Source organism: Lissotriton vulgaris, chromosome 11, assembly GCF_964263255.1.
Source record: "Lissotriton vulgaris chromosome 11, aLisVul1.2, whole genome shotgun sequence".
NCBI lineage: Eukaryota > Metazoa > Chordata > Amphibia > Caudata > Salamandridae > Lissotriton > Lissotriton vulgaris.
The window spans coordinates 161891791-161906328 of record NC_141699.1 but is presented as its reverse complement, the minus strand read 5'-3'; the positions used below and the strand labels follow the sequence as shown (position 1 = coordinate 161906328).

General features: G+C 45.0%; 1 protein-coding gene and 1 pseudogene across 1 annotated transcript in view; both read left to right on the top strand.

Moving 5' to 3' along the window:
* The first annotated feature begins 857 nt into the window (after nucleotides 1-857).
* On the top strand, nucleotides 858-1786 carry LOC147679455 (uncharacterized; annotated as a pseudogene).
* A 4421-nt stretch (nucleotides 1787-6207) lies between these two features.
* Nucleotides 6208-14538, top strand: part of PPTC7 (protein phosphatase targeting COQ7) — a 175081-nt gene continuing 166750 nt past the window's right edge. The window contains exon 1 of the mRNA XM_086943019.1: nucleotides 6208-6822. Coding sequence (XP_086799145.1) covers nucleotides 6621-6822 — 202 coding nt within the window. The 5' untranslated portion in view covers nucleotides 6208-6620. The remainder of the gene's footprint in view (nucleotides 6823-14538) is intronic.

The window sequence follows — 14538 nt, the reverse complement described above, 5'->3', positions numbered from 1 at the left end:
TTTATTAGAAATGCTCAGCAGCCAATAGAAAAACAGTATATAAAAATAAAACTACAATACCCTTGAACCTCTGGGTATCACATGACATATCATAGAGTCACTGGTATAAAAGATCCCTTAGAGAATACCAAATCATCTTTCTTTGCTGCTCCGCAGCCAGTTAAGTGGATTCCTAACATTTTACTATCTGCATTATTACTGGATTCTGGCATTGTATCTGTATTTGGTGTTTATTGTTTATCAGCGCGCGTTGTTGCCGCTTTGTTTGCGCTTTAAATCCTGCCGGTTTTGCTGGCTTTACAACTTTCTTTCTGCGGGTTGTTTCGGCCTCGTTTTACGCTTGGTTTGTTTTCTTTGTGTGCAGCGTATGGCTTGAGGAGCACGCGTATTCCTCCTCGGTGCAGGCGCTACGCTCCCGCATTCTTTCTTGTGGAGCGGGAGTTACCGGGGCAGGGGGGCTCGCGCGCGGTGCGCGAAAGCTTCTCCTATTGTGCTGTCAGGCAGCCGTACCGCACATGCGCGGCGGCCATTTTTACGGTGTTTTTTCACTGAAACCTGCACCGGAGGATATTTCTGACGTGGCGTCCTCACCCAATAAAGCCCACAGCCTACAGCTTGCCCCAAATTACTCCCAAATTTGAAAATATTACATTTGGGCTTCATAATATTCATGGGCTTTGCCTAGAGTGGCTAGTTTGGGCAAGCCCTCCCTCCACATTTAATTTGGCTTGTCTCACAGGTTCTGCCTGTGGGTTTTTGGCTTGCTTTGAAGTTGGTCAATCCCTCTGCATTGTGCCTTTGGCCATATTGGTTTTTAGTCTCCTCTGTGTGCATTATTGTCGCAGTTTTGTGTGACTATGGCAGGTTATGATGAGGAGGAAGACTATTATTATGAGGATGACGCCTCTGGCTCTATGGAGCAGGATTTGGTTGAGGTTTTCGATCAAGGGGTCCAACAGTCAGTCAATAAGGCACTGGTTCGGGCAATTACTCCCTTGAAACGTCATTTGTCCAAATATGCACAACAACAGGGCTGGTTGCCATCTTCTCGGGCTTCGTCTAAATCTCCCAAGAACCCCCATAAATCAGATTTTCAAAAGTTGGCAAAGGCCTTATCTTCAGACCACGTCTCTGCTAAGTCCTCCGTGGGGCTTCCACGTCTCAGGTTCAGCTGACTGATTCTGATGTCACTCACCCCTCTTCCTCCTCTGACCAGGATGATCCTCCACCCTCTAAGAGAGCTCGTAAGGAGCACTATGTGGATGCTCCCACGCATCCTCCTCTTCTCACATTTGAGCCTTCCGACATCATTCATCCTAATTCGTCATCTTGGCTTCCGTCTCCGGCTGTAGCAGAATATGTTCAGGCACATATTCGCCGGCCCTTTGAGAAGGATGTCTGGGCTCGCCTGAGGTCTGAATGCCCTCGTCCTGATCTGTCTGACAATTTGGCTGACATCCCGGAGGTTGACCCTACCATGGTCACGTACCTTAAGAAATATGCCAGGGATCCAAAGAAAGGGATCGACCGAGCATGGCGTTCCTGCCAGGACAAGATTCTGGATTTATTGGGTCCTCTAACTAAGATTTTAGCCCTGGGATTTCAAGCCAAAGAATCTTCAGGTCTTGTCGATCTGGATGAATTGATCGAGTGGTCCCAAAGGGCCATTTGACAATTGGGTAATGCCAATTGTGCGATTTCTTGTGAGTGTCGCCGCTCCATCCTTCTGAAACTAGACCCAAAATTAGCAGAACTGTCTTCTTCTGAGTCGGGTCCGTTGGCTTAGGGACTGCTTTTTGGCCAACCTTTCCTGAAGGAATTGACCAAGCTTGTGGCTACTTTTAGTGGGCTCGATAAGGCTCAAGCTTCTCTGAGACAAGCCTTTCGACCGGTTTTTACCAGGGCCGGACGACACAGGGGACGCTCGTTCGGCCGGGGATCTCAACAGAATTCCCAGCGGGGATTCTAGTCCCAAAGAGGCGGAGGACAAGATGCTGGTTACAACAACCGTTCCAACTTCTATCTCTCTTGCAAAGGAAGAGGACAGTATAAGAAAGGAAGATTCCGCTGGAATCAGGGAGGACATCATGATTTCAACACTTCAGGTGAGGTTGATTCCAGCTTTGGAAGTTGTATTGGGGGGCAGGTTCCAATTTTTTCTGCACAATTGGCGCATGATCTCCAGCTATGCATGGGTGCTGGAAACTGTTCAGGGTTACAAGATACAATTTTACCAGCCCTAGCGTCAATCCCACCCTCCAACCCCATTGGTTTTCTCCCTTCAAAATCAAAAGTTCATTTCAGCAGAGATAGAATCCCGTCTGAAAAAAGGGGCGATTCTTCAGACTTCCCACCATCCAAAAGGGTTTGTGAGCACAGTTTTTCTAGTTCAGAAAAAAGGGGGCGGATCCCACTTGGTTCTAAATCTGAAGGATTTCAACGGAGGAGTGGTTTATCGCCATTTCAAGATGGAAGGCATCCATCTGTTGCGAGATCTGCTTTGAGAAGGAGACTGGGTGGTCCGTCTCGATCTAAACGATGCGTATTTGTTGATTCCAATTTACGGCCCGCATCATCGGTTCCTGCAGTTCCAATGGCAGGGGAGTTGGTCCGAGTACTAAGTTCTCCCGTTCGGCCTCTCGTCAGCACCTTGGTGCTTCACGAAACTTCTGAGGCCCGTTGTGGAATCCTTGCGTGCTCGGGGAGTTCGTCTGATTATATATCTGGACGACATTCTGATCATGGCAGATTGTCTCCGCACCCTCATGACGCATCTGGAGTGGTCTATCAACCTTTTACAGTCTCTGGGATTTCTGGTGAATCCTCAGAAATCTGTCTTCATTCCTTCTCAAGTGATAGACTTTCTGGGTTTCCAGACCAATTCCCTCTCCTAACAACTTCTCTTGCCCAATCAAAAGATTCGCTACATCAAGAGGGAGTTGAATTCAATTATATCCAGACAGAATGTATTGTTGAGATCTCTAGCATGAGTTGTCGGTCTGTTGGCATCCTCGATTCAGGCAATTTTCCTGGGCCCTTCACACTACCGGGCACTTCAACGTTTGAATATCCGTCATCTCCACAAAGGCCTTCGCTATTCAGATCTGGTCCCTCTTTCAGAGGAAGCGAGGTGGGGGATGCAGTGGTGGTTGGACCACATGGATGCCTGGAATGGGACTAGCCCTGTTCGGAACGTCTTCGGAAATGGTGATAGAGTCCGATGCCAGCCTGTGGGGTTGGGGAGCCTGGTGCGGTCCATTGTCGACGGGGGGTCGGTGGTCTCAACAGGAGTTGTCTCTCCATATAAATTGCCTGGAACTCCTTGCGGGGTCCTTTGCGATCCGTTGTTTTTATCCTCGCCAGTCCAATTGTTGCATTCTTCTTCGCATGGACAATTTTTTGGCAGTTCGCTATGTCAACAAGCTGGGCGGAACGAAGTCCAGGATATTGGCGGAGATCGCCAAAGATTTCTGGCATTTTTGTCTCCAGAGGAAGATCACTGTTATTGCCGAATACCTTCCCGGTCGCAGCAATCTGATTGCGGACTGGAATTTGCGTCACCTTCGAGACTTCAACGATTGGAGACTTCATCCTCGCATATTCCGTTCTCTCCTCCGGGTTTGGGGCCAGTGTCAGATCGACCTGTTTGCCTCTCGTCTCAACGCTCAGCTTCCCCTGTTTTTCAGCTGGAGACCGGACCCGGAAGCCCTGGTCACGGATGCATTTCTGCAGACCTGGCCACCGCTCCTGTGTTACGCCTTTCCCCCATTTATGATGATTCCCAAGGTCCTGGCTTGCACAAAGCGTTATCAGTCAGAGCTGATTCTGATCACTCCTCTTTGGAGGGCTCAAGCTTGGTTCCCAGTTCTCCTGGAAATGTGTTGTGCAGTGCAGCTCCTTCGTCCCCAGGAGTGGAATCTCTTGCTGGATCCTCTCGGCAATCCGCATCCCCTCATCCAGTCGGGCAATCTTCTTCTGCTGGCATGGCAAATTTTGGGGATCGCTGGAAAATCCCGGGCCTTTTGCGAGACGCTTCCAGATTTATCAGCGAGGCTTGGTCATCCAACACTCACAAACGTTATACAGGGTCTTGGAAACGATGGTGTGATTGGTGTGTTCAACGGGAGGTGGATCCCGCTTCAGCAGATCTCTCTCTGATCATTAATTTTCTAGCTTCCATTGCTTCCTCTGGTTTGGCTTATCGGGCAGTTAATAATTTCCGTTCGGCCATTTCGGCAGGTCATATCCATATTGATGGTAAACCTGCAGGTGAGCATCCGTTGATTTCCAAATTGCTTAAGGGCATTCGCCTGGCGAAGCCTCCTTGTGCGAAATACGTGACCCTGTGGGATGTTTCCATTGTGTTGCGATTTTTGGAGGCCTGGCCTTCCAATTCCTTGTTATTTCGCAAACAACTGTCAGCAAAACTGACTATGTTATTATGCCTCGTGTCATGCAAACTTGTGTCTGATGTTCGAGTACTGGACCTAGCGGGTCGCAGTTTTACGCCTGAGGATGTTACTTTTGTTATTTCCAGACGCACAAAAACTAATACATCTTCGGTTACCTATCCTTCTTTTCCCAATAATCCCAAACTTTGCGTGGTTCAATGTGTTAAAGATTACGAGGTGAGTACTGCTCCTTTTCGTCACGATATGCATGGTCAATTGTATATTGCTTTGCAGAAGCCTTTCCGCCCTGTCGCCCCAGCTACATTGGCCCGCTGGGTCAGATGGCTCATGTCGGAGGCTGGTATTGATGTCTCGACTTTTGGTGCTCATTCCGCACGTGGGGCTATGGCTTCTAAAGGGAGTGACTTTGTTTGACATTATGAAGACCGCTGATTGGTCTTCTGATTCTGTGTTTAAAACTTTGTATTACAAACCTATTGATCATATTGCTTCTGTTGTGGTGGATCAGCTTTGAACAAGCATAATCCGTGCCTCCTGTCCTGACATAGAATTCAAAATTTGCGAACATACGTGACAAGAATTTTCAATTCTATTATGGACAAGGAGGCGAGGATTATCCCACCCATATTCTGCATTTACATCTTATCTTGTTATTGATCATTGCTAATTGCATATGGTATTTTGTTTTATTGTTCCTTGTTTTTACCCCCCCTATTCTGTTGACATTCTGAGCACTAGATGTGTATAATACGGCTTTCTATCTCTTTTCAGGATCTGATCCGAAATAGAGGTTGATGACCAACACGATTCGCCCTGCCTGATGGTTATCTTCTCTTCTAAGTTGTCTACGGCTGCAAACCTCCGGTTTTTCCTTCTCTTCATGGATTCTGTTGCCTGGTTCCTTCCTTCTGGATCTGCATATTGGACACTCCATTTGGTTTTTCTTTTTGACCTGTTTTAGTCGCCAAAGAAAGAGGATTTGGTATTCTCTATGGAACCTTTTATACCAGTAACTCTATGATATCTCATGTGATACCCAGAGGTTCATGGGTATTGTAGTTTTATTTTTATATATTGTTTTTCTATTGGCTGCTGAGCATTTCTAATAAAGAAATGAGAAAGCATAATCCTCGCCTCCTTGTCCTTAATAGAATTGAAAATTTGTGTCCCGTATGTTCGCAAATTTTGAATTCAGTAGGACTGGAGGAACTCAGGAGAGCTACTTATGGGTAGCTGGAGAGCTACCAGTGTCTCAGGAGCTACTCGTTGGAGAAGCCTGTGCAGCTACACCAACCAAAGCAGAGTCACTAGTGATGAAAGTTGTGTATCCCACGTGGTCTGAAGACTCTGGGGCAGGAGGTGGAGGAGTTGAAAACATGGAAAGTATCTAAAATAATAAGGAAAAGCCAAACTGTTTCGGGGTAACTGCTGACAGCAAGTGATAAAGGGCATGTGCTGATATATAACGAGGTTACTATTGAACTGGATAACATAACAGGTTTGCGTTGCCTTATTAGGTCTGGAGTAGAAGAATGGTCAGTGAGAGAAGAGATGATAGAGTTTGTTCTAATGAAGCAAGAGAAAAATGAAGAGTAGACCGAGGATAATGTGTATGTTGCTCCTCAGCCAGCTTCTCCGAGAGTCATTGGCACCTAATTTAATCATTGAGTCAAGGACGCAGTCTAGTTCACGGTCTAAACGCATCGTCCTTTTTCAATGTCAACTACCGGTCTCTGACAGCTTTGGCACAGGGCCAGCGCGAGCGTGAAAGAGAGTGGGAGTTGAAGGATCCTTCTACGCCTACATCAAATCGTTGTGACGTCAGCCAAAGGCTAGCCCGTCTCAACACGAAGCTGGATAGGGGCTCGTGCTGGAGGCACTGACGTCTAAACTACGCCAGGCACCCGCCCCTCTTTTATGTCAGCGCGTGCGCGTGCATGTCTAGCGTGTCCGCGCACTGCACGCCGAAAGCTTCCGAAGATGGCGGTGGTTAAGGTCACCAGGAGGAGCCGGCTCTGACGGGATCACACTAACCTTTAATTTTTTGTCAAACACTTGTACAAGTCCTGGTATTGTCTCCTGGGTTCATAAAGGGGAGACGGTTTATTCCTGTGACGGAGGTGAGCGGAGGCCGTTTTGCGGCGGCTGTCTAGGGGGCATTGTCACCCGCAGCCGCGGGAAGCAGGGACGGCTGCAGCCCCCTGTGCCATGTTCTCGGTACTTTCCTACGGCAGGTTGGTGGCCCGTGCAGTTTTCGGCGGCCTTTCCCAGACGGACACGAGGGATTACAGTCTGGTGACCGCTAGCTGTGGCTTCGGCAAGGACTTCCGCAAGGGGATCCTGAAGAAGGGCATGTGTTACGGAGACGACGCTTGCTTCATCGCCCGGCACCGGTCAGCCGACGTTCTCGGTGAGTCTTAAAATGCCTGAAGCCTGTAAACTATCTTAGCTAACAAACCAAGTACATGGTTGGTGAGCACAAGGGCCGAAGACGATCCTTTAAAAATGATATATCGGAACCTACTATGTAGGTAGAGTCCTTGACCTTCAACTGCTGCGACACTCCCGTGTAGCATATCACACATAGAATTCCTCATGCAGACTATGGGCCTGATTACAAGCACAGGTGCTATTTAGCGCACCTGGTAAATAACGATAACCTGGGCTGGGCTTCGAAATTTCTGGGGTGCGATAAATGGCACCTATTACGAGTTATTGAGGAATAGCATGCGGATTTTATGTAAGGCAACAAAATCGCATGGTATGATAAATGCTATACACATTTAGACAGAGTTGACATGTCGAAATTTAATGAATGCTGGTTATTTAAAGTATCCAATAATTCTAGGATCAGTTATGTAACGAAATTAAACGCTCACCTTTTAATCAGAGCCATAGTCTGATCACTTTTACTCGATTGCTATAAAGGTTGCTATTTGTTTGTGCTCATTCCCCCCCCCCCCCCCACTCCCACCTTTTTAAAGCCAGATTGTGCAAGGTGAGTTAGTTGGGTTCACTCCTTTTGTTTGTGTGCTGTGCTAATAGGAACCAGTTTGTCTAGACCTACACCTCGATCTGGCAGGCGTCTCCAAGCCTTATGACATTCAGAGGTCGTAAGGAGGACCTTGCTGCTGGGTACTACCCACACACCTACCTGTTTCGTATTAAACCATCTTGGACGTTCCCTAAACAAGTAATGCTGAAAGAAAAAAAACAGACGTCTTGCATGCAACCACTTGCAAATAATAAATTTCATAGAAAAACTTGTCTTGCCATAAAAACCTAACGTGATCTAAATAATTCTCCCTTAACGGGAGAACATAACCTGTTTTTATAAGCATCATGTCTTAGATGCTAACCTTTAATATCCATAGTACAGGATTCTGATCATGTCTTTGGCCCATACTAGGCAACCCCCTTTATTGCCCTTCCTTAAAACGTGTACAGTAATATAAGAATCATAAGCTCCCTGCCCAATATTATTTCGGCTTTTTTCACATAGAATATCTCCACGTCTTATTCTAGACAAGATACTGTTTTACGTGTCTGCGAAGCTTTTACTAAAGTATAATCTTCTGCTGTATAGTGCACTGCTGCAGTTTGAACAAGGCCCATTTTGTACGAGATTCCTAAAATAAAAAACACGCTCCATGCAAAAAAGGAAAACATGCATTTTTGTAGTCAAATTATTTCGAGGTTCTGTACGTTAGGACTCAATAGAAAAAAATGTTTTGTAAAATTCACGTTCAAGCGGTGCATTCTGATCAGTATAGTGCCCTTTTAGAAACCCGCTCAAGGCATGGTTTATAGTTAAGTATAGAAGGTAATTCATAGTAAGTTATCTCCCGTCTGTGCAATCACTCAGCTCTTAAACTTGGCAAATAGAAGTGTAAGTAATTGTTGTCTTTCACTTTCGACTCCTGTTTGAAGATGGAAAGGCTGGCGCTTAGTTTAAAAGGTTTTGTTCTTTTAATTCCTTATGTGCTGCACTCTTTAAAAGGTACAATGTAGTTCAAATGCACAAAGGGCGTTTCTGGTGCAGAAAGCTGTCAAATAGAAGGGGGGGGGGGCTGTTTTAAAAAATAAACTACAAACTGTTTTATTGCATGTCAATTCTGATGTTCCTTAAAGGTTTTGTATGCTCACTGCTGCGATACTGACCCGCTTCATCCTCGGCATTCTTTGTTTTTGAGTTGTTGCGTCACAGTGCATTGATAATACTCTTCGCTTGCAGTGCACACTGCAGAAATGGTGCTGCCTCTTTCCTTGAAACATGTGTGCTGCAAGACCATCTGACATCAGTAACCTAATTTCTGCACTTCGTTTCCCAAACAAATGAGTTTTTGACAGTGCCTATCTTTTTGGGTGAAAGTTAACAATCTAAACCTACACGCAGGAGGGGGGTACAGAAGAGACTAAATTACAAAGTTTCCAAACACCAAGAACAGTAACAGGGTAAGCAGCATTGTGTTTCTCTCTAACACACAAAGCATGTAAAGCTTAGGTAGAACTGGTGTACTACTTATGTACAAAACTGGAAATTGCAATGTTGTCACCAATAATTGCAGTCAGTTAGCAGATATGTTTACGAGAGTGAAAGCTGACTCGTTGGAGAACTTCAAGTTTTTGGCTTGGTTTGAATTCTTCCGTATTGACTGGGGCATTTATTTCGATAAGGATTAGGATATTTTATATTTAAAGGGGGCTGATGTCCTGTGTTTCGGTGCACTGGCATTTCAGAGATTCTTAATGAAAACTAAGCTGCATGCTCTTCTGGACGCGAATTGGGTCCACCGGCTGTGTTTTGTTGAGCATCCTCTAATTGAGGAAACTGTCAAGTCTGGGTGTATTTTCAGCTTTTGTTTGAGAACCTTCCCGACAGAAGGAGGCCTGAGACATTGTAGACTCTTCCCTGTCTCGTTTCATGTTTACATAATGAGGTTGTTAAAGTAGTCCAACCCTTTTAGATCAAGCTTTAACCAGAAACGGAGAAGGACCTAGAGTGTGTGTGTGTGTTTATTTGTATTGTTTTCTTACATTTTAGCATAACAGTAAAACGACTTGCCTGTATTTTTCAAAGCATCGTCTGCTTGACAAAAACAAGCATTGTAAATGAAATTGGTCTCATTTGAGTAAGAGAGCGCGTTTGGCATTGTAAATTTACCTATATTATGAAGTCTATGTATGTGGTGTGTAGGTGAATTATGTGGGTTGGATTAGTTATTTGCGGAATGGTGTGGCGTGGAATTACATGTTGTGTAGTGGAATTATGTGGTTGGTGATTGTGGTATTGAGTGTACTGGGATTATGTGGAGTGGGAATGTGAATTATGGAGTGTACTTATGTGGAATGGTATTTTGTGTTGTGGAGTGGTTTGTTGTGAAGTTTTTGTGGTGTGCTGTTGAATTTTGTGTCATGATGTGGAATTGAGCTTTGTGTGTTGGATGTATGTTGTGTGTTGTATAATTAGTTGAGTTATGTAGTTTTGTGTTGAATTATGTGGTTGGTGTGGATTTGAAATGTGTGGCTTGGAACTGCGTGGAAAACTTTGCCTTTTTGGTGAAGGAAAAAACCAAAAGGGTAGGAGCTAAGTTCCAGATATGTTTTTGTAAAAATATGAATTAGTAAAATGAGTTTTTTTTTGGGGAGGAGGGGGGGGGGGGGTTGTATAAAATCTGCAGGTAATTATACACAATACATGTGGTCCAAATTTTCTGCAAAATTGTAACTGCAAAATCCTCCACATTGAAAACCCGGCTTTGGAAATTAGACTAATTTATTACTTAAAATGCTTGTGACGCTCCTAAGTGCATTTATTATTAGATATAACCCGCTCAGAACAGAGGACCAGATCAGACGAGAGTTCTTCCCTGTTTGTATTTTGAAATAAAAATATTATTTTTCTCCTAGGTACTTAAATGTCCAAGGTTTCAATGCTCTTGTCTTAATAGCAACTGTTGTATGTGCTGTAGAGTTGCCACAAGATGGCGTTCTAATAGACAAATACATTAAAAATGCAACAATAACATCATGAAAGTTTGTGTGCTCGTATACAAGTGGGACAAATTAACAAGTTTTTCATAGAACTGGGATTACTATCAATGCAGACTAAAACACAGTAAAAACAAAGGTCTTGAGTGTGGAATGGAACTCCTTCAGTTAAGGTGGAAAATCGTGGGCACAAGGCTAAGTTAAAGTGCTATGAAGCATACTCACATTCACTATTAAGTGCTGCCTTAACTCGTTCTCAAAACATCCCTTTGTCGTCCGGTCCATTGCATTCGCTTTGCCTTTTATTCTCACCCTGGAATCACAAGTAGCTCTAATAATGAACCCTATTCCATTAATAAGGCACTTTTTAGGTCTCGCCTAGCGTTGCTGTGCTCGAGTGCAGCTCGCTCGGCGAGATTTATTGTTAGAGTAGTTTTAGAAAAGGGCTTTAATCCCCACCCATTATTTCCATTGGCTGGCTTCACCGTTTATGGTAAACGGTGGCCTGCCATTGGAAATGAGGGTTTTTGGTGGATGCCTTTGGCCGCCAAGCCGGATTTGGTGGCCAGCTTTGCTGCTCTCGCAAAGCAGTTTCTTATCTTTATGGGGCCATGTGTTAGAAACGCATGGCCCCATAAAGACAAGCGATCAATGCTTGTTTTAATGTGCCTTGCTTTTTGGCAGTGTTGAAATGTGCCAAGTGTTTCCCGACTTTTTTTTACTTTGAGGCAAAAGTGCACACATAATTTTCTTTTTAACATGTTAAGTTAAAGTATTTGCTAATGCGTCCATTTATTTGTTCTTTTTTAATTTAAAGTATTTGCTACTTATTGCGTTGAGCCGAAGACAAGGCTCGACCACTGGTCCACAGCTCCCCAGTCGGCAGCTCTCACCACTGAACCATCACCTCTCCCTCGAAAGCAGCATACCGTTCTCTCTACATGTTTGATCCAGTGGTAAATGGTTGTTGTCTTTAACATATGCTTTGTACAAAGAAGACGTCTTCACTTTCTTTCCTGATACACTCATCAGCCCGATGGCATCTGATGCAGTATTTCCAGAGCCATGCTTTGCTATAACCCCTCGGTGCAAGGCAGGCTTGTTGTAGAACAGAAGTGGGCGGGATCTACGCTCCTCTCTCACAGTGGCCGCCATTGGAGCTGGGGAAGCAGGCTCGAGTCTCGGAGGGGACGCGCAAGCATCCTGTGATTTTGGGCAAATCACGTCATCTCTCGTGCCTAACACAATAATGTGCCTGTCTGTAATGCAACTGGTGCTCATGTAAAGCACTCTGACATCTTCGTGTCAAGAATGTGCCAGATAAAACTGAAAAAAACTGCAGCAGCCTCCAGCCAGCCCTAAGAGTGAGCAACCCAAAGCTCTGTAGGAGTGTCCCCATGTTAGGGCCTGGAAATAAACCATCAGGAGAATGCTTTTCCCCCATTCACCTCTGTTGAAGCAGAGGCAAGTTCAAATGGGGGGCAGCCACAAGGACACGGTTTGTGGCTTAAAATCGTGAGTCTCCCACTTGAAGAGGGTCTACAGGAGCCTCGTGGGGTGCGGGGGAAATGCTTGTTTCGTAACTAGGTGCTGTTCACCTCAGTGTTCAATCCCCTCTGCCTAAACCCCTCTTCTATCAGGAGCTCCCTGTCACCATCCCACTCCTCCCAGCTGGCGCCTCGACACCTACAGAGCCCCGTGTCCGATCGTCTGCCTGGGGATGCCCTATCTGGAGTGATGGAGATCTTGGAGCTGAGCCTCTCGACCCCTCTGGGCTACCACAACCAGTGAGTGTCTCCCATTGTGCTGAGCGCTGCGGGGTGAAGGGTGGACGCAGACCCAAACCGGTACAACAATATATTTATTTTATTTGAAATGTTTTATATAGCGCTGGCTAGACCCAGGGGTATCAGAGCGCTTTACATGAGTATCAGACCATAGTTGAAGGTTACATTGTTACAAAGTTTACACCGTTTTAGAGCATAGCTACACAGTTACATGTTGCGTCGAGACAAACAATAAGGACATATCGGTAAGGGAAAAAGCAGACAAGGGGAGAGATTCAGGGGAGAGGGGGTAGGAGCAGGGGAAGTAGACGGAGAACAAAGCAGGGAAACCGGAGGGGTAGGGTGAGAGACTTAGCCTGAAAGTGGAGGGGAAGGGTGGCGGGGGCACAAACCGGTAGACGAGTAATAGCTGGGTCCAAAGTCCAGTAAGCTGTGATCCCAGGGGAAGTGGTATCATTCCTCCATCTGCGTTGCGAGAGGCTCCCTTTACGCAGTGGACTCTCTCAGAGGGGTCTCCGAGACTCCAAGGCATATCTACTGGATCCTTCCCCAAAAGGGGAGAGGGAGTGCTTTGGCCTCCCTAGACTCTGTGGACTCTCTCAGAGGGGTCACTGAGACTCCAGAGTATGAATATTGGATATTTCCCCAACAAGGGGAGAAGGAGTGCTTAGTCAAAGGGCGACAGGGGGCTAGAAGGCGGGTAGGAACTGGCAGGTCAACAGAGGGGGAACAAACGGCATAAAAAAGAATCACATTAATTACAGAAAGAAAACACCTTCAATTCCAGGGTAAATTAGTGATCTAGAAAAGTCAAGATCTGTGAAAGGCAGGGGTTAGGGAGAACAATGGGAGGGAGTCAGCGAGTTGAAGAGTCTCACAAGGAAGAGATACAGATAGCAGAAAAGGAAATGAATACGTTGTAGAGTCACTCAGGGGAGAGATGCAAACTGGAAAGCTCAGAATCACAAAATAGTGATATTAAGTACAAAGAACTACTACATATACTAGTGGTTAGAGTTGTAACTATGCAAATAGTAAATTCACTCAGGATTCCAATTACATAACGATTAGGCTAAAATTGATTATATAACTTATCTATAAAGTGAACGGAGAAATAAGACATCCAAGGGGGTAGAGAGAGGGAGGGGGAGATGAGATAGGTGATGGGAGGGACGGGGGCCTGGGGGGGACGGGGGCCTGGGGGGAGAAAGAGATAAGGACATATTTATTTTTTAGACACAGGGAGATTAACTGATTTGCCCAGAATCACAGGATGTTGATCCGACGCTGATACTTCAACTTGGTTTCCCAGCGCCAAAGTCGGTAACTCTGACCTTTAAGCCACATCATCATTGCCTCACAGAGCAGTGGGAAGATCTAAGTGCCACACTGGACCGTACAATATCCAGGCACTTTAGGACTGAACTGAATTTGGCGTTAGTCTAGGACTAGGCAGAGTTTAACACTGGGGGATTTAGACCTTGTCCCAATGATTCCTGGTCAGCCTCTTGAATCTTGTTGTTTATTCTTATGAACTATATGCTGCTTCTATTAAAAGTGATGAAATGAAAAAAGTTATTGACCAGCATAGTTGAGGTTTTGCTCTATGAATTATGGACTTTATATTTTATTGATTTTGGTTTGTAAAATGCTTTTGACATTTTACAACTGTCAATCTAGGTCTTCCAGTCTTAAGTGGGCTTCTCATGTGAAATCCGCTGCTGATGTGAGCTTGTAAACTCCAGAGATTGTTTTAGGTATCAGTCCTCGAAAAATCTTAAAACTGTTAAAAGGCCTGCAGGTCTAGTGACTTAAATAATCTACTAGACCTAATTGTAATGCTCTTGACCCATAAACTGGTTTCAAACGATGTGTTCCTGGGCAAGTATTTTAATTCACTGAGCCACCATTTTCTTCATTATCATATGAGTGCCCCTCCAAATATCTGTTGGGGTTGAGGGATGAAGTAGTTTGAATTGCTGTTAGTAAATGCAGGCTAGGTTAGAGTACGGAGAATTTAAAAATGGTGATAGAAAGGAAATAATAAGGATCATCTTTGAGTGATGTTTCCAGTAGGCCCGTAGGAATTGGAGCATTGCCAACTATTGACATATTCAAGGCATTTCAAAGAGACTATTTCTGCTATGGATCTTTACAAATTTGTGGTGGGCATAGTTCCAGCAGATTTGTGTCCCTCTCACAGCAGCTTTACAAAGTGCAAGTAGTCTGCAATTGCTGAAGAAATAGGATGGTAGAATTTGTGTCTGTTACTGCACAGTGCTGCAGAGGCAGCAGCAATATGTTTTCATAGATTTTTTTTACACACTGAATTGTGCTTTCTTTCTTAG